This window comes from Penicillium diatomitis (assembly GCF_028827545.1).
Source record: "Penicillium diatomitis strain IBT 30728 chromosome Unknown utg000012l_segment0_segment0, whole genome shotgun sequence".
Classification (NCBI taxonomy): domain Eukaryota; kingdom Fungi; phylum Ascomycota; class Eurotiomycetes; order Eurotiales; family Aspergillaceae; genus Penicillium; species Penicillium diatomitis.
The window spans coordinates 1,376,419-1,396,321 of NW_026623184.1; the positions used below are offsets into that span (position 1 = coordinate 1,376,419).

At 51.2% G+C, this 19,903-nt stretch overlaps 5 protein-coding genes across 5 annotated transcripts; 2 read left to right on the forward strand and 3 right to left on the reverse strand.

The window, feature by feature from the left end:
- Positions 1-290: 290 nt before the first annotated feature.
- Positions 291-4,093, reverse strand: N7539_008370 (transcription initiation factor TFIID subunit TAF2; the record flags this gene model as incomplete). The annotated part of the gene is made up of 2 exons (XM_056937970.1): positions 291-1,382; positions 1,442-4,093. 2 exons carry the CDS (start codon positions 4,091-4,093, stop codon positions 291-293), a joined length of 3,744 nt encoding a protein of 1,247 aa, XP_056787062.1.
- A 702-nt stretch (positions 4,094-4,795) lies between these two features.
- N7539_008371 (uncharacterized protein) lies at positions 4,796-6,434 on the forward strand (the record flags this gene model as incomplete). Its single annotated transcript, XM_056937971.1, has 6 exons — positions 4,796-4,823; positions 4,907-5,010; positions 5,084-5,209; positions 5,269-5,312; positions 5,368-5,445; positions 5,498-6,434. 6 exons carry the CDS (start codon positions 4,796-4,798, stop codon positions 6,432-6,434), a joined length of 1,317 nt encoding a protein of 438 aa, XP_056787063.1.
- Positions 6,435-7,520: 1,086 nt separating this feature from the next.
- Positions 7,521-12,692, reverse strand: N7539_008372 (uncharacterized protein; the record flags this gene model as incomplete). Its single annotated transcript, XM_056937972.1, has 13 exons — positions 7,521-7,743; positions 7,847-8,326; positions 8,398-9,019; positions 9,088-9,152; positions 9,206-9,256; positions 9,332-9,403; positions 9,470-9,593; positions 9,649-10,156; positions 10,208-10,923; positions 10,991-11,224; positions 11,280-11,786; positions 11,865-12,396; positions 12,474-12,692. The coding sequence occupies 13 exons, from the start codon at positions 12,690-12,692 to the stop codon at positions 7,521-7,523; spliced, it is 4,353 nt and encodes a 1,450-aa protein (XP_056787064.1).
- Positions 12,693-14,560: 1,868 nt separating this feature from the next.
- N7539_008373 (uncharacterized protein) lies at positions 14,561-15,082 on the forward strand (the record flags this gene model as incomplete). The annotated part of the gene is made up of 1 exon (XM_056937973.1): positions 14,561-15,082. The coding sequence occupies one exon, from the start codon at positions 14,561-14,563 to the stop codon at positions 15,080-15,082; it is 522 nt and encodes a 173-aa protein (XP_056787065.1).
- Positions 15,083-15,670: 588 nt separating this feature from the next.
- N7539_008374 (Mechanosensitive ion channel family) lies at positions 15,671-18,585 on the reverse strand (the record flags this gene model as incomplete). The annotated part of the gene is made up of 2 exons (XM_056937974.1): positions 15,671-17,851; positions 17,959-18,585. 2 exons carry the CDS (start codon positions 18,583-18,585, stop codon positions 15,671-15,673), a joined length of 2,808 nt encoding a protein of 935 aa, XP_056787066.1.
- Positions 18,586-19,903: the final 1,318 nt, after the last annotated feature.

A 19,903-nucleotide genomic window follows, 5' to 3' on the forward strand; every position in this document is an offset into this window, starting at 1 on the left:
CTGGTTCATTCTTCACTTCTCATTGTTGATGGCCAGCATTTGCTCGATGTATTAGGCCATGTTGAAGTTAAACATCTCATACAAAGGAGTGAAAAAGAATTGGAAGGCGTGATTCATGTGGTAATTCCTTGTCACGCGATATGCAAACTCCCTCCACAGCGCCCAAAATAATGCTGGATATTTGGTCTCAAGGCAAAAAACATGTGCTGTGACGACGATGGAACGTCATGCGCTCAGGAAAGATAGAATTACATAAGGATGGTAGCTCAACGTGCGAATCTAGCATAACTCTATTTCTTTTGTCCAAATTTGAGCTTCAATTTCAGCCCTCCGCCACCGGCTGGCGTTGACGGAGTGGCAGACATTGGCGTAGTTGTAGCTGGGCGAGGGAGAGTGTTCGGGATCGAGATCTTTGGCAGAGCCGAGGGAGTAGATGGAGTGCTCGGGGTCAGAGCTGTCTTTGAGTGTTTAAAGGTGATGCGCGGAGCAGGGGGCTGCATACCCTGCTCATCGCGCTTGCGCTTGGCGCCATCTTTCGAAGAACCAAGGCTCGTTCGGAACTCGCTCGACCTGTAGAATCGGAGCTGGCCACGTCCCATGTTCTGAACCTTCCAGAAGCGAGGGTACCTCAATTTGACCATTTTGGACGTGATCGATTCGAAGAGAACACTACAGACGTCTGTGAGCTCTGATAGCTCCAGGATGCCAAGATTGGCTGAGTTGCATGCGGCCCACATATATTCGCGTAGGGACGGCTCGGTGGCGAGTTCTCGTTTCAGAGCCTCGATGGCACCAGGCACTGTTTGTCGGCGCGCCAGATCAGCTTGACGGACCTCGGTTGATGATTCTTGCTCGATGATCAAGCCTCCAGTTTGAACCGTTTGAACGGGTTGAGTTGTCCCAAAGGCTAACTGGGCCAAGGCTCGCCCAAAGAGTCGTTGACAATGGTGACGAATGTAGGCAGATGAGTCGCTTGTCATGGTGTACATCAACCAGCGAAGTAATTCAGGGTGCTGGGCAATGTCGAGCTCGACAAGGCACTCAAAAGCCTGCACGCGAAGCAGGTCGAACGTCCCTGAACGTGTGTATGAAACAAAGCGCATCAGGTCCACTTCAAGGACGTTCGCTTTCATCAGCCGTAATTGGCACTGCAGCGCTGCGCGAGAGTACAAATTCTGGAATGAACTTGACCATTCATCCATCCGTCTGTAGCGGTCAAATTCGGCGATCGCATCCTTTTCCAGCTGCTCTTCGGCTTGTGCCTCGATGACGCGCTCCATATCAAAATGAGATAGCTCGTCTTCGGGTCGAGACTCGGTCCTCCCGAGAAGGGCATGACAGAGTGAGTGCATGAGAGAAGAGACATAATAGTTATCGGAAAACTAAGGAGCAGTTCCAGTCAGAAGGGCCGATCAGCACAACGGTCGGTTTCGGGACGTACCTCATTATTCGAGTTGTCATTAAACTTCAACTTGTCGAATAGAAAGCGCTTGACTCGAAGGGGCGTTTTGCCGCTGTTGTCACGAACTTGAGAAATCACGTCAGGTATGACCTGCTGTAAGATGTAGGCTGCGCGATTAGAGAAGTCATTGGAGCGCGTCATCGGTGATCCAGGTAAGCAGAATAGCTCTTGGAACGCTTTTTCCAAGTGATGCAATCCGATCCAGTCGACCTCGTCCTTGGCATGTTTGACAAGCGCCTTTGCTGCAGTAACGCGAATTCCGTGGAAGTAACGGCTATCCATCAGGGTACGGGCGAAAATGGTAGAGATCAAAGGGTGCTCCCGCTGTGCTGCCATGTACTGGAGAGACTCAAGCTGAGCGACAACATCTCTGTCTTGCTGGAGCTGGGACAGATACATGTAGCCTGGCATGCCCAGAGACAATTTGCAAATCCATTCAAAGTCCGCGTCCATGCGAATCCACTCGTATGACTCTTGCCCCATACGCTCCTCGTCCTCTTTTGTCCAATCGGCCAGACGCCAAGCTTGAGTTTCTTCTTCTGTCTGGAGTACGTCGCCGAGGCAGTACAAAAGAACTTCTTCTTGTGTTTCTGCGTCACCCGCCGCCACCGCACGCTCCCGCTGCTTTTTGTTGCGTTTGAGGCGCTTGTATTTGGTATTGTACGGGATATCGAATTTCGTGACGCCCTCTTTGATCTCGACGATGTGCTCATATGGGGTTCCGTCAGCTTCGTGAATTCTAATGGTCATGGAGCCAGTGAAGACAGGCTGAATAGGCCCAGCGTACACATGACGAATCTCCTCCTTGACATCACGGAGGAACGCATCCTTGTCAAGATCGCGGGCGGCAGTTTGGTCGGATTGAACCTGACGAATCATCATTTCAACGACCAACTTTTTCTTATTGAAACGTTGCGTAGCTTGAAAACGTGGACAGCCTGCGCCATACACCCATTGGCTGAAAAATATGTCCAGCTTCGCGTGACCGAATCGCTCGCATAGCCTTTGGAACATGGCAGACGTCACGGCACTGTTAGGAATATCACCCATGCGAGAGTTGAGAAAGAGCCGAGAGATGATGCGAGACATTGTTGCCTTGCCGCTTGCTTTTGTAAGTCGACGATCAAGAATGAAAAGCACCAGCGGGGCTTTAAGGGCAATGAATTGGTACTCTGATGGGTCAATCTTCAAGAAATTGCCCATATCGTAGATCGACGGACGCTCATAGTCCAGGTCGCATATTCGGTCAGACATCTGTTTCAGTCTGTAACGATACTCGTTGGTTCCACATAATTTCTTCATGAAGGTATCAGTGATGAACCACGCGACTCCAACAGTCACCCACGTATCCGCGGGTTCGCATGGTATGATGTTGATACCACTCCATTGGCAAGCCAGGGCATGTACGAGACAGCGTGTTGCATCGTACATTGGGTCGATAATGTCACTGGGAAACAGCAAATGGCTGCTGCAGATGCTCATTCCAGCGGACGGGAGTGTTTCGGTTGCCACATCATCCACAAAACACATCTTGTAGCTGGAAAAAGGGTATGAACCATAGGACAGCGAGAAGAAATCGATAGCCTGGGCCATAGGGAACCCGGTATTTTGCACTTCATCAGCTCGACCGGGAAGGCAAAATGCATGGACCGGGATGGCGTTTTGACCCAGCTGCTCATCTTGATCACTTTCACGGAAATCTGCAAGGTTGACGTATTCGAAGGGACCGACTGCGAATCCAATTTGTCGCGCCGAGAGTGGTGTGTAACATGCAAAAGACACAGTCTTTCGCGTGGAGTCTTTGGGATCCGTAATGTCGTCTGTCAGTTCACCCGAACATACGACAGACATGTCCAAAGCCCCATCGTCGGCGGAAATGTATCGACTGTTGGCCTTTGTCCGCGACACAGAGCTAGCGCCCTTGCGGTCAAACAGGTCGCCAAGGGAAGCGGGACACGAGATTGAAATCTCCCAGGCACAGCGAGACGAGGGATCGTCCACACATGGGAAGAGGGGACATCCGACGCTTGACTCCTGAGAGTTTGTCGTGTAGGCATGGGGATAACGGCGATCTCCACTGTCGACGCCCACGAATTGCAGCCCATCACGAATTCGTTCAATCACAAACTCAATGTGCAGAGTAAGGGCTGAAAACTGCGGCAGGTTGCTATCCGGGGCCTTGCTCCCTGAAGGCCCATCAACATCATCTCCTGTACTCTGTAGCGCAATTCGTTCACGGGCCTCGGTAGATCTCGCATCCAATTCTCGGATGTGGACATTCTTGGGAATGGAAATCTCGATCTGAGGATCCGGTGGAATCTTCAGTAACCCGTCGACTTTGCGCGTTAAGCGCTCGTGATAGTGAGGCCCGTATAGGTGAAGACCGTCGTAAGGGTCAACGTATTTCAACGTCGCTGGTTTGTTGTTGACCGTGAGCCGCTTGATCTCGCCTTGTCGAAAGTTGAGATGGACCGAGCGTAGGTCCAGACGGCTTGGGTAGATCGTAATATCCGTGCTTCCCCTCAGGCTTTTGTTCGCGAAATCGATCTCAAGATGCACCTTCTGTTGTCCAACGTTGAACTCGCGACGAAATTGCGGCGCCGCCGGCACCTCGACGACGCCCGGCATCATGGACGTACCTCACTGGCGGGCGGCGCAAACAGCGCTACGAAGACAACCAAACTTCATGTCCATCCAGAAAGTGCGCAGTGAAGCTGTGACGTGACTTGACCGGTGCGTAGAAGATTGCGGAAAGTCAGCTACTTCGCGTGGCGCGCAAATGAGCTTGCGTGTCGCCGGAGTCGCCGGGGTCGACAAGGAGATAAGTGCTGCAAGGACGGGCAAGTTTCTGCCTGGTGGAAGCTATTGGGCAGATTCAAAGGCGGCGGCGACTCGATGGCGCGATTGAAATATAACCGTTTGGATGGTGGGTGAGCGCGCGCGCGTACTACAGTAGCAAAGTCAGGATGATCTCCGGCGGCCCAGTGCAACTTCGTTGGTGAACTTCGTTGGTGGAGCTTCACAGCCTCGAGTTCCCGTTACGGACCATAGCACGTGATTTTGGGGCCGAAAACCCTCCTTTTGATCATTCGATAATTTGATCGATCCCCGGAGATTATTTTTAGACTGATTTATTTTATTGTTCTCGATTTTCTTCTCTTTTTCCTCTTGTCCAGGTTCACGATCTTAGACAGTGTATCCTTAGCTGTCCTTGAAAAAGAGTTGTCCCTGAGGTCGCCTCAACTCCGTGTCGCCTTACCTTGTCCAACGTGAAACGGGACGCCGTTTTCTCAAGCCAGGAAGTGCCTGCGCAACACTGTCGCAAACGTCGCCATGGAGACAATTTGGCGGATGGTCCAAGGTATATTACACAATGACTCTCGCAAATAGATGGCCTCGGCGTACAACGAACGTTTAGTTAATCCATTCGCTTCATGACGCCAGAGACCCAAGATTCGCTTTCCGACGATGCATTGATGCCCCTGAAATCTTACAAATACTCAAGTGTCGATAAATCGTTCATTTCGAATCACATTCTCAGGCACTACGTGCGTATCTCCGGCGAAAAAGAGTCTCGCAGCTTTTTGGGCGATGGCAACTAACGCGCCACGTCGACTTTAGTGGAATGCCTTCGTTGAACTGCTTCCAATGTGGATCGCCCCTAACATGGTCACGCTCTTGGGTTTCATGTTCATTGTTTTCAATGTGTTTCTCATCGAGCTTTTCATGCCCGATATGATCGGTCCGGTCAGTGCTTTTTCGCAATGTGAAGATGGTTGCCTCATCTAACGTTCGAGGGTCTACAGGGTCCTTGGTGGCTGTACTTCAGCTTCGCCTTTGGAATGTGGATGTGAGTTGTCTTCTGTCTCTGCACAGTCCCGCGACTCGTAGCTGACAAAGACCAGGTATTCGACGCTTGACAATGTGGACGGAAAACAAGCGCGCAGGACGGGAACATCTAGCGGTCTGGGAGAATTATTTGAGTTCGTGGCAAGGGCACAAGATCCGTGAACACTGCGCTAACGATTCTTCTAGCCACGGAATCGACTCTTTGAACTGTACGCTGGCTAGCCTCTTGGAAACTGCAGCAATGGGCTTCGGTGCGTCGAAGTTGGGTGCCTATACCGCAATTGTGCCCTGTCTGGCGATGTACTTCTCGACCTGGGAGACTTACCACACTCACACCTTGTACCTCGGCTACTTCAACGGTCCCACTGAAGGGCTCATCATTGCGATCAGCATCATGCTTGCCTCTGGCATTTGGGGCCCTGAAATTTGGTCGAGACCTATCACCGATCTTATCAACATCCCGCAGCTTTTCGGAACCAACTCGGTCAAGGATCTCTGGGTGCCCATTCTTCTGGGTGGATTCTTCCTGGCTCACCTTCCAGGCTGCGTTTTCAACGTTTACGTGGCGCGCAAGAAGCACGGCCTGCCTTTCACTCCTCTGCTGAAGGAATGGATCCCCATGGTTGTTTTCACAGTGAGCACATGTGCCTGGCTGTTCTCGCCATACTCGTGCCTTCTCACCAACAACCACCTCGTCTTGTTCTGCTGGACTATTTCCTTCGTCTTTGGCCGAATGACCACCATGATCATTCTGGCTCACTTGCTCCGCCAACCGTTCCCCTATTGGACTGTTCTGCAGGGACCTCTTGTCTTCGGCGCCGTGCTGGCCAACCTACCGCGCATTGGTATTCCTCTGAGCCACACATTCGAAGTCTGGTACCTTCGCTTTTACTTCGTCTTCGCCCTGGTTGTATACATGCATTGGGCGGTGCTTGTGATCAACCGTATCACTACATTCCTTGGCATCAATTGCCTCACCATTCGCAAGGATAAATCCATTGCCCGCGAGCGTGCTTATCGTGAATTCGGCGACTCCGGATTGCCTCTAGCCGGCAGCTCGCGCAGCTCACGCAGCTCTCGACCTTCCTTCGACTCGGACGATGAAAACTTGAAAAGCCATTAGAGCTGGTCTGTTGGCTGTTCTCTCCTTTCTATTTCTATTCCACTCTGTTGACTGGAGCTGCGCCCACTAGATGGTGATGTCGCGCTTGAGTGCTAGAGAATGGTTCTGATTTTTTTTTTTAATTTCCTTCTTTTCCTGCTACGGCCCGTCGCACAAGATGCGAGGCAGACCCTGAAAGCGTGAAGTAAGATTCGCATACATACTTTATGGCCTTGTAATTATGACGAGAAACGGCCCTCTTGTGGAAAACTCTTTCTTTCTTCGGGACTTACAAAGTTTGAACGTCCCATCGATCTCAAGTCATGTATAATAATATTTCTTTTCTCCCGTCCCTGGTTAATTGAGTTTTTGATTTTCGAACCCACATTCCGTTAGCTGCACATCCATATCATTGATGTGCCTTTTGCATCAGCTTCCATAAGGTTCCTTTCTTGACAATACCCTGTCCACCAGCCGTCCAGTGCCACATGTACAAATTTCGCCTCTTTGAGGTGGTCCGGACCTCCCTGAACTTCTGGATTTTTAATGCGGCCGATTTGTTTTATCACTTTCATTTCGAAACACCAACCTTGAACCTTTCCGGGAGTTTACGACTTGAAATTATTATAATGAACCTAATCGTTTAGGTGTTTCTTGGTGTGGGGCGGGATTGGTTGGAAGCTTCGAGTCGAAATATATTCTGGTCACTTACCCGGGCCGAGACCAGTGCGCATGTAAACAGACACCTCGGGAACGGGGCGATCGTCTACAACTGTCCAAGTTTTCAATGAAGAAGTTATTTGTAGTGAGCATCGTCCGAAAGCAGTCAATGCCTATTCAGGTAGAGGTTCATGTGTTTCTTCGTTGATCAATATATTCGAAGCTCCTGTAAAACGACTGCCGAGATTGAACGCATATCAGAGCGATACAGGTCGCCGTGCAGTAAATGCAGAGCAATGCTTCATACCTAACCCCCGGCCCACCCGCCAAAAGTTGGCGCAAGTCCCGCGACAAACGTCGACAAGCGCAAGGGCCTAACCAAGGTACTTCCGATTCAACATGAAATGCACGCCCCGTGCTGAAAATTTTCCAAATAGTGGACGTTGATTACAGAGTATCCATTCTTGCACGATAGAACGAGGCAAACTCTGAAGGTGTACGGAGGAGCTCGGCCGGCGGTGCATATTCAACCAGCCGACCCCTTTTCATAAGGGCGATCCGATCGTAGCGATCGATATAGCGAAGCCGGTGGATGACGGAGATGACAGTTTGAGATTTGAACTCTCTGTCAATGATAGCTTGCATGGTTGCTTCGGTCTCCCAGTCCACACTGGACACGAGGATTCAATTCATTGTTAGTATATTCAATGTCCGGGACCGGAAAAGACGTGCACAGTGCGCATAGAAACTTGGATAGGGGGCATGGATCTCACCTGCTCATCGCCTCATCGAGGATCAAAATCGGGCTGTTCATGACCAATGCTCTCGCCAGCGCAAGAAGTTGACGTTCGCCCATAGACCAATCAGAAATCAAAAGGGGCTGGTCGAGTTCGGTACCACGAACACAGTCTTCACTGACTTTTCTCCAAAGGCCTACGGCTTCAAGCGCACGAATGAGTGTTGCGTCGGCAACAGGCTGACCATCGACTTCGCGGTCGAGATTGAATCGTAGGGTTCCCGGCATGAAGAAGGGTTCTTGCGAAACCACATTGAATCGAGATCGGACAGTGTTGCGAGGTAGAGTCGAGAGGTCAATGCCATCAAGAACGATGCGTCCTTCTTTGATCTCGACCATTTGCAGAAGCCCTAGAATGAAAGATGTTTTGCCGCTGCCGGAGGAACCACAAACGGCGATCTTTTGCCCAGATTCGATTTTCACGGAGAGATTGTCCAGGGCAGGGGAAAACTCGGGTCTGCAAGAGAGTAGACTGTTAAAACCCTCGCGCATGAGATTGCCAGGAAATGCAGAATCCCCATCACTTACCCGTATGACGCGACCACACGGTCAAATATCAACTGGCCTTGACTGGGCCAAGTCGGGGGCACAGTTGACAGGCTTTCTCCGCTTCGTTCTTCGGATGGCGTGGTGTCGACAAAGTCCTTGATACGGGCGACGGCTCCAATAGAAGTTTCCAACATGGTCCACGACCGTAATAATAACATTAAATCTTGGTTGAAGACCAGGATCAAGTTGAGAGCAACACCGACACTGCTCGCGCTGAATTTTTCCCGAAGAGAAACAACAAGGGAGACGAGGACCACTGCAAGACCCATCACAATACAGTCAAGCACCAACTGTAGCCATTGCCGGATGCAGAAGAGCATGTAGAACGGCTTTTGCGACTCGTTCAATAGATCCTGCAGTCGGACTTGGAATGAATCTTGCCAGCGCAATGCGCGGATCACTTTGATGCCATTCATGGTTTCCACAAAGTGCGTGAATAATGGAGATCTGGCCTCTATATCTAGTAATCGGACTTGTCGAGAAGTCCGAAGGTAGTAGCTCTGTACCAGGTAAAGAACAGCCACTAGCACTGGAACTGCGACGGCAAGATATTTGCCCAGAATGCAAAGAAGTATCAACTGAACAGAACACTCTCCAAGAGCTGTAGGATCGTTAGATCTTCTGTACATATGGGAATGTCACACTGTGATAAGGCAAGATATCACTTACAAGCAAGAACGTTGATTGCCTCTATCGGGAGGTCCATGTCAATGAGCTCCAGATCCTGGCTGAATCTACAAGCTGGTCAGAACCTGTTACTGAGCCGTTGTTTGAAGGAATGTCATACCGGTTCGTTGTGAGACCCGCATCAGTACGCTGGAAGAAGCTGAAGGGTGCACTATCATGGGAGATCCTCGTCAGTTAAACATCTGGCAAAAAGACGACGAGAAGAGTTTCACAAAGGCATATTTACCCCAGAGTCGTTCTTAGGAGTTGGGAGTGCATGTTCCGACCAGTGTTGGTGATAATTGGCACAAGAAGGACCCTGCAACGAAGCCGTGAGTATTCAACATTGGTACATCGAGACCCTTCATCGCTGAAATTCACTGACCAAGCCGAGTAGAAAAGGTTCACTGTGGCAATGCCAACCAGTAACGCATAAATCCCGATGTATTTTCCGGGCTTCTGATCGGGATTGTTTTCGTTGGCATTTGCCCAATCCTGCAGCCAAATCACTAAAAGTCTGTTAGCTTGGCCTTTTGCAAATAAGAATAATTTTCATCACCATACCCGTGTATCTCTGGGCGAAAGAATACAGGAAAGTGACCACCACCAGCGAGATCGAAAGTATCCATCCGGCGGCGCGACAATAGTATGTGTAAACCGACCACTTTCCGTCGCGACGGTCGACATCGGCGTCCACGACAGTCTCTTCGATTGATGCCAGAGCTTCATCAAGTAAAGGAACAGACACTGCGGTCTCTCGAGTGGTGATGGTATCTTCAGAGCGACCTCCCGGCTCATTGTCATCCTCATCTTGTGGTAAGTCAGGCTGGAGTTCCTTGTAGGATCCCATTTTAGATATCGTCCCATTATCAAGAATCAGAATCCAGTCAACATATGGCAGTAGACGGTGATTGTGGGTAGCGAAAATAACCGTTTTACGCGACTCTCTGAAATGCCCACCACTTGCTAGCAATCGAGTCATGATGGTCACCACAGTCTTGTTGTCAAGTCCGCTGAAGACGTCGTCAAGAAGAACAGTCGGAGCTCGCGAATAGACCGCTCTAGCCAAAGACTGTCAAGAAGTTAGCAAGATCAAAGGTGAGGAATCAAGGGGATAACAGACAATGCGCTGCTTTTGACCACCACTCAATGATATCCCAGAGCTGCCACACTTAGACATATCACCACCTGAGATTGATTCCAAGTCTTGTTCCAACGCGCATGCCCAAATGACAAAGTTGTACCATTTCGGATCATATGCTACGGGACCGATGATGTTCTGACGGATGGTGTCGTTCATGATCCATGGGGTCTGGGGACAATACGCCACCGAAGGGGACGCGATTGCGGACATGGTCCCGTCTCTGAGGGTAGTCTCTCCGAGTGCACTTTCGAGAAACGTACTTTTGCCGCAACCGACAGGTCCAATGATGGCAGTGATTTCTTTCTTCGCAAATGCGACAGTCATACCGTGAAGAAGACGAGGACCGCCAGCAGTCCATGAAAAGGTGGCATTGCGCATCTCCAGTACAACGCCTGGAGTCACAGACGAGAGCGGTCGAGAAGAGAGTTCCATTTCGTTGCCTATAGCACCTGAGGAAGCGATCTCCTCTATCGGAGCCTTACGACAATAATCCTCTATGCGACTGAACGAACCCAATGACTCCCACAGTGGCGAAAGGGTTTGAATGAAAATCAGGAGGGGATCGGTCATCAAGGAGATCAATGAGAGAGAAGTGAACATGCGACTGGCAAGAAGAGTTTGATTGCCTCGAACTGATTGAATGATGGCATATACGACGAATGTTGCAAAAGGCGCCAAGGAAGCAGGTGCATTTGCTGATGAGGATATTTAATTAGTGACCTTGGGCTGTAGAAAGATGCCTTGGCTTTGGGCGATACATACAGAGCACAACTTCGCCGACCACCAAGCGGCGGAACCTTTTTGACACTTGCAACTCCACCGATCGTAACTCGGCGACGCAGGCAAGTAGCTTCTCGGTCAGGCTCAAAGCCTTCACCGACTTCATGTCGTGTAGCATACTCGACGTGATTGCAAGACGAGCTTGGACCCGTTCGAGCCAATTCTTTTGCGCCGTACGAGACATCTTAGAGACTGGAATGGTGGCAAGCACCGAGACTAGGATCGTAAGTTAACAAATCGGCTTTGGAATACGATACAAACCAGAACGCACATATTGAGATGATTGCAGGTATCACTGACGCGATGCCCAGTTGACGAGCAAGGAGAAAGACAGCCACTGCAACATCGATCGGGGCAGCCCATGCTTCGTGAAGGGTGCGAAATTGTCTGGAAATGCGTTGGACGTCCGTGCCCATGAGTGTGATGGCAGATTCCGACTTGAATTCACTTGCTTCCAACTTGTTTGTCTGTCGGTAAATCAGCGAGACTAAGCCGGCCCGCATCATGGTGTTGAACCGGAATGCCTGGCGCCAGTACACAGCTGTCGAAATAGTCATTCCTAGATAGACCAGGACAAAAGCCCCAACTAGTGAGGGTCCATAGTGCTTTCTGTCCGACACCTGCAGATCGCTCAAGAAGCCAACGGTGGCGGAAATGAGAAATGGTTGGCAGAATTTGAAACCTGTGAGACACAATCGAGGCACCACGGCACTCAGGAAAGGCCATAGGTATGCACGGAACACGACGCGGACTAATTTGCTTTTTTGTGCGGCTGCATCTGTAGTCGTATCGAAAATTGAAGTCAGTGAGAGAGTTCGTCTTGAAAATAGGCCAATCGAACACTTCGTCAACTCACTCTTGGACCAGGTCTTGAGCAGCCGATCTTCTGCTGATCGTCCTTGTAGGTCGTGGTCTACTTCGGGCATGTCGTGAAGGGCGAGTATTGACGAGAAGCCGTTCTGAAACAGCGGTAGCATCCAGATGAAGAAACTACGCACCCAGAAGCTGGATGTGTATTCCTTGCTCGATTGTTTATAGGCCAACATTAAGGTGCGTGTCTTGTGAATTGACTCAAGACACAGAACTGCGGCTGTTGCAATAGCGACTAAGGTCCATACAATAGCTTGCGTTTCGACCATGGGCGAGAGTAACCATAGCGTACGTGCTCTGGGGATTGCCAATAAAGTGGCGATAAAGAAGTAGAGGACCATAATGTCCGATGGGCGAACGGAGCGCTGATCTTCGAGCCATGAAAGCAAGCTAGCCGTCGCCGTAGCCACAACCTGAAGAATACTTGCAGCCAAGGCAACATCTGTACGTAGAATCGGAGCTTGGGTTTGGAATGCGACATGAAGTATTTGAAGCGTGAGCAGTACTGCGAGAGAGCCCTAGGTCATGTGCTGTGATTAGCCCGTGGCGGCCACATGTTCACATTGCGTGCGAGGGAGCTCGAGCCAGTGCCCACCAGTTTGTAAGTTGCGAGTCGATGCGAGTCGACTTTGACGGGGCCACGAAACAGTGCTGGAAGACGAAACACGGCCAGGAGCAGGAACGTAGCTGCAGGCACAGCTGCGAAGATTGTGTCTTCAAAGAGAAGAGTGAAATCAAATTGGCGACAGGCTTGAAGGACGCGAGGGCCAAAGACGTTGTCACTGCCCAGGGCACAATCCATGGTCGCTATCATAGACGAGTTTCTCACGGATGCCAGCCTTCAAGAAGCGTCCTCCACAAGAAAAATCTCGAGTGATCCTGATATTTGAGGATCACGATCGGGGATCCCTCGTCCGACGAGCCTCTTCTCCTCCCGACGGAGCTCCGATTTAGGCTCTCATTGAACAGCTTTGAGTCAGCTTGAGTGGAGGCGGAGGGCTTCCTGTCAAATTCCGGGAAGGTGGTGGCTTATCATGCACCCATGTGGCTTCAATCCAGTCTGATTCGTTTCTGTGGGAAAGAGGCCCAAGTGCCGAATCCCGTGGCATCTGGCCAAACTTGGCAGAACCGAATAGACGCAACGGAATTGCCTTTTTGGAGGCTGAATCTCACCTGCTTAGCTCTCTTAAGAGGTTTGCCAAGCTGCTTGGCGGTGACGACTCCTCGTCCCCGAGGGTCCGACTGCACCAGTGGTATCCATGCTCCTGTAATTTTCATCAGCCGTAGACCCTTTGTCAGTCTTGATATGTGAGCACCTGCGGGTTGAGGTTGCGTGGAAGGCTAGGCCAGCGCGAAGAGGTACTGTCTGCCGATTGCGTCACATGCCTTATCTCTCTCAACAAATAAGGTCTTCAATGCAAGTGTGAAGTCACGAGAAGTCCTTGCAGTACGCGAAGAGGGCCAGTCTTTCGACACCACTGCGAAGGACCATACTTTCGATGTGTGTTGCTCGTTTGAAGACAGGCAAATAAGAAGCAGCTTGGGAAGAAAGGTGGAATTCGGTACCTGCCATTGTTTGGAACTTGGAAACTCACAAGCATTCAAATGACCCATGCGCAACTCTGACCTTCTTTCAACCATCTCAATGGATCAGACCACTTGAGCAACTGACACGCCTCGCTCAGGGACGTCGCCGCCTGGAAGTGGAAGACCGCCTAACGCCAGAGGCATGTACATTGCCTCTGACTAGCCAGGCTCAATGAAGTCAACCAAGTCTGGCGAAGGTCACCAGTCATCAGTTCAAATATCAAAGAATATCCTCGCCTATCACCGCTGTATCACCATGACCGGCTGAGAGTGAGTTAAGAACGCATTCGCCCAACAATGGCCTCTGGATATGACCACGAAGCGACCGTTGTCCGTTGTTTGAGTCAGAGATTTGAGTTGACATCGAAGAAAGCACAGCTCATCGGTGTGTATTCAAATCGAGGGGTCAATTGCTTGAGGCTAGCAGTAAACACTAAACACCACCGTATCAACTTAGCTTTCGAGAGCTCGTTGAGACCAAATGGACGTGCTGCCGTGGAGAATCCACTCCCCACCCAACTCAAAAGGCTAATGAATGCTTAGCACTCCGACACGACCGGAGCTACCATCGGACGACCGGTTGTCCGGGGCAATCTTGACGACACAGGCATCTGGACTTTCCACGATCCTCCAATGACGATTGGTTTGTGTGTACGTCGGCGTTCAGCCACAGCCTCGGTCGCAACGACGGAGAGGGATGTTTCATGGCGATCGTACATGACCCCTCTCTCTGCATACAAACATGCGAGTCGACGATTCGCTGTGGATAGTGTGGATGATGTGTAGGGTAGGATGGATCGACGACGAGGGTGCCCTTTGCGGTGCTTGTTAAAAGTCTCAGGATGAGTTGAGAAGATTTCCGAAGATTGAAAGATTGAGTATAAAAGAGGTGTACAATAACCGTCGGTTAACCACTCATCTTCACTTCTCTACCTATCAATTCTCCTCTCTCTCTACTTCCAATATCTGCTCAATCTTCTTCCCCGCATACTCCTTACAGCCTCGTGACACCTACAACTCCAACTCTCGAAACATCAAATCACCCATCCAACCCTCAAAAACACAATCACCACAAATTCCTACCACTGAGTCGCCATGCGTCTCACAAACACAGTCTCCTTCCTCGCCCTCACCCTCACCAGCCCGCTAGCGGTACTACCTGTCAACGCAACATCCACCACCACCGCACCCACCCCCGATAAATCCTGCGGCCCCTGTCAACACGGCTACGTCTGCAAGAATGGCTCCTGCATTCTCGACACTGAGCATCTGACTAATCCCCTTCAAATTTTCTCGACCTTGTCTTCTGTCAATCCTGGCGGTCCCATACAGACCACCGGTATGACGGTGATTACTGGGACGAGCAGTGTCATGTCCATGTCCATGTCCACGTCCACATCCATGTCTGCGTCCGCCACGGCCACGGCGTCGATGACTTCTGCGGTTGGGTCTACGATGTCTGGTGCGAGTGCGTCTGCTTCTGGGTCTGCGTCTGCGTCCGCGTCTGCGTCGGCCAGTACAACTCCTGCGTCTGCCGGGGGTAGGGTGTTGTCAGTCGAGTGGAGTGTGTGGTCGGTGCTTGGACTGGTCGCAGCTGGGGCACCGTTTGTTGTGTAGGTGAAAAGGCAAATCCATGAAATGGGATAGGAAGAGAGAGAGAGAGAGAGAGAGAGAGAGAGAGAGAGAGAGAGAGAGAGAGAGAATGTGTGTATGTGGCAAGGCAATGATGAACTGGTACAGCTTCCAATTGGGAAAGTTTCTCATGTCGAGATCGTCTAGAGTGATCGCCCGTCATATAAGCGACGCGACATGAGTGGAGGTGGGCTATTCGCCTTGATCCTGGCTCATTCTTGGTACGACAGAAATCTGTACATAAGCCTATGAATTCTCCATCCCGCTACTCATCGCACTGATGTTTCCTTTGTCCTAGAGCTATACCTAAGTTTAGAGTCGTCATACCATATCTTTCCACAGAGTGACATTTTATTCGGCACGGTTGTTCTTGATTAAGATCAGGGAACCCTTCAGATGACAGAAGTGTATGTATGTATTCACATGGGACCATGCCAAGGTATATATGGAACAAATGTTTGTACATGAAAAGTGGGCTAAAAAGAAGATTATAATATGTTCAAAGATGACAATTATCCATCAACGTCCGTTTCCACATCACGATTTTTTCCTGTCCCAAAAATTTCAACCTTTTCATTGCTGCTGCTCGTGGTGACCCAGATCTTGAACAGGGGGGATCAAAGGTGGTGAGGAAGGTCCATCCACACGCCCTTGCTCCATCATATTCTCTCGGTCATGGCTCACACTGCTCCGATGACGGAAAAAGCGATTCCGCGCGGACGTGCCGCTTGCGAAACTCGGCGCCTCGGTCGACGGGCGACCGGGGGACATGGCGCTGAGATTAGAGGGACGACGGTGGCGAAGAGACAGCCGCGAGGCGGAGCCGTGGCTGGCGCGTTCTTCCTCTTCCTCTTCAAGAGCTTCCTGGATACGGCGCTCGCGAGCTTCGCGATTTGAGGTACGGACGATATCGTCCACACGGGGCTGACGTTCCTCAAAGACATCACCCATAAGGTCGTTGGATGCCATGTTGGACATACCGAGGGAGAAATCGACATGTTTGCGGGAAATGGAGGGGCCGCGGGGCCGGGCTGAGTAGCCTCGGCGCAAGATAGATTGTTGACGGGTGGCGGTGCCGGAGGTGTCGTTGTCGGGTAACGTTTCAAGGTCCTCGGGCGAGGTGATGCTGTCCTGGGGACCGTTGTCGGTGCGGCCTCCAGGAGAGGCGTAGCTCGGGGGTGGCCCGTAGTTGACATGGACGGGGAAATCGGTGGTCGCACCCTGGAGGTTCATGCGTGGGCCCTCGATGCCGATCTCCTGGAGGGCAGTCATGAGCATGCAGATGAACTTGTTGCGGCGTTGCAGACGGAGACCTTCGTTCTGCCAGTTGGACTTGTAGAAGAAGACGACGTTGAGGGTGACGGAGAAGTTATCTGTCACAGTGCGAAGCTCGGTCAAGATGTTGCCCTGGAAATCACGCTTCTCGCTGCGTACGAATTCCAACAGACGCTGACGCAAGGCGTCCATCTGCTGGATGGAGGTTCCGTATTTGATGGTCACGGGGACGGCCTCGGCGAGTGGTCCGGAACGACGCTGGTTCAGAATGAAGAGGCCGTTCAGATAGCTGTTGGGGGCTTGGACGACATGTCCTTGCATCTTGGTCGCTTCGGTATAGAGCAGCGAGATCTTCTTGATGAAGTAATCATCCCCCAGACCATGATCACCGGTGTTACCGTAGATGGTCACACGGTCACCGACATCGAACGGATGTTTGACAAAGACGAAGACAAGACTCTGCAAGAATTCCTGTGCAGTCGCAGAGAACAGCCAAGACAGAGCCAGGATACTGGATCCGGCGGAGGTGAGGACACCGGCTGTGGAGGTAGAGATCAGGGACAGGAAGACGATGATGACGATGACGACGACGAAGAACATGAGAATGCTGTCCAGTTTCGAGACTACCGAATCGATATCCTTCAAAGACGCGGTGATCGACTTGCGTTCACGGCCAATGTCCACACAAGCAGCTTCGAGCTCCTCCATGGAGATATCGCCGTTCATGTCCCGATCAAACATGGCAAACGCGGCTTCGGCCTCGTCGCTGTTATCGAAGGCCTCCTTAAGATCACCCGAAAAGACCGTATCGAATCCATCTCGAACAAATGTACGGTACAGACGACGGGCCAGCACCTGACAGCCGGAGTTGGTTCGAAGCAAGGTCCGAATGACCTGGTAAGGGTCGGAGCTGGTGCGGACCTGGCGACCCGTGAAATCAGCCACGACACCTCCCGCCAAATCGGCCACCTTGTTGCCGGCCTTGTTGAGAGCGCCGCGTGCAACTTTCTGAGCCTTGCCAGCATAGCGCAAGGGGGTCCTGGTGCCGGTTGGAGTGGACTCTTGTTTCTCCTCGAATGCTTCGTCAGTCTCCTCGATGCGATTACGGGACCACGAGTACAATTTGGTCAGACTTCCAATTTGGAACTTGTTGATTTCGATCCGGTCGGCGTAAGTTCGCAGATGGAAGCTGATGGCGATCAGCTGAATGATGATCTTCTCGATCAGATTGAGAATGGTCCACACAAAGATGACAATGATGATCTTGTTGACCACGATTTCCCAGTTTCTCGTGGCGGTGTTGCCATCAACATGATGATTCTTCATGGTCGGCAGGAAGGAGATCTCGACTCCGAGCCACCAAAAGAAGAGCGCCGCATGAAGCTCGAGTTGCAGAGCTAAATCACGCCATTTTTTGGCATTGTTGGTGAAAACGCTAGCCAACACGCTGACAATGGGCGGAATACATTTGGCAACAATCTAATCCGGAGATAAGTCAGACTGATTGCAAAATCGGAAATCACTTCGAGATTATTTTTTTTTTTTTTTTTTCTCTTTCGCAACGGCAATGCGTCTTTGGTACTTACCCGACCAGCCCATAGAGTAAGCCACACAATTTCCAGCCAGATGGCGAACCACATCAGCTTGACCCCGCCCACGTTGGCATCCTTGAAACTCAACGCACCCACCAGGAGGGGGATCAGCAGAAGCAAAGCGATCGGAAGAATGTACGTCAAATATCGCACAATGAAGCTGGACTCGTGAATTTTCTTCACAAATTGAGACAAGCGAGTGTTGGGAGTGTCCGGTGGTCTATACACGGTGGTCTTCTCGTGGATGGGATTCGTAGCCTCGAGGAAGTCGTCCACCAGTTCCTCACGACGGGAGCGCGATCGGCTCATCGAGGCCAGTTCGCCCTCGCCATTGTCGGCCTGCGTCGAGCGGGAGGCCACCCGCTCAGCCTGCAGCAGCATCAGGTCATCCTCCAGCCGGGTTGATTCCTCCCGGCGAGCCGACGGAGTGCCCTTCAGGGAACTGCCGCGCTCGTCGGTATACGACGTGTCCACTCGGAGACGGTCGCGTCGGTCTTCATGGCCGTGTTCAGGGACGTAAGTGCCATCGTCGGAACTCGGCATTACCTCGTCGGACTCGGGACGTTTTCCACCACGCTGCTCTTGCAGGGGTCTTTCATGCTCCTCGATAGGTGTGGACATGATCACGACACGCTGGACTGCGGATGACTCGGAAGGTCGATTGGAGCCACTACCAGCGTGGTCCAACTGTTGATGGGGATGAAAGTGAAATTGAAGCTTGCTAATGCAGTGAGGCTGGAGGCGACATGGAAGGGAAACGCAATGGAGGGCGCAGGTCGTTCACAACCACTCTGTCGATGTGTTTCTGTCAGGCTTCGGCGATAATAGGAGAGCCGGCAAATCGATTGACCAGTCGCCAAAGGAGGGCGGGTGAGATAATAGAGGCGTGGACTGGGGGTATTCGGTAAGGACAGAAGAACGGATGAATCGAGAGAAGGCGAGGATTTGTCGAAGAGGACTGTGAGAGGAGAAAGGTACGGGCACTGGGCAGCGAGGGTATGGTCATTATTAACCATGGAGAGACTAGTAACTACCGTACTCCTCTCGCCAGGATTCGAACCAGTCCGAGACGGAATCTCTGCAGTATGACCTGCTTACATGAGGAGCACTGTTCAACTTGTCCCGAGCCTTGAAAGTGAACCATGCGCGGGCACTGGAACTCAGAGATTTTGCTCTGCCACTCTGGATGCATCGTTGTGAAACGAAGTGGGCCGTGGGTGGAGTCCTACAATCTCGCACCGACACTCATGGGTGCGTATGAAAGCGAGAGAACGTGCATTAGCGTCAGGAGTTAAGGACACCGTGGGAATGAGCATGAGTGATGGAAAAGTACTTCGAGACGCACAGTACGTTGTTGTTGTTCTTCTTCTTCTGCGGCTATTGAAGTTACTACTGGTACAATCCTTGGGTAGAGGAGTGTCAGCGAGTGACCTTTGATTGTAATCAGCAGAGCGGAGTCAACCCGGAAGGCCAAGTGAGTTAGGCGGTCAGGCACTACTTCATGGGATGGACGACGTCAAGGCTTGCTCCTTTGGATGGAATGAAATAGGACATCATTCAATAATGATCATATCAAGACTTTCCCATCGGCAGTCCATAAGGTGTTTGGCTCCCATGGCTACTTGACTAGTATAATCATACTACCGTATGAAGGAATTTTGAGAGACCCAAGACTAGCACCTACTTGGAACTGCCGAGGAGTGACCGCCTTGGTTCATCGCGTCATAGCTCAAACCTTGACCGACTGACTCGTGGTTTGTTCCGAAACTTCGGACCATCGATTACTTTCTTTTTTCGAAAGGTCGTAATTCAGCATCTTCTTTGCACAGATGTTCCCTCCTGTACATGACGCTGACTCTGGCCAACTGTGTTATTCCTTGACAATCGATTCAACTCCCCCCCCCCCTTTGTACACTTCCAGGCCAAGCATCGTGCATGT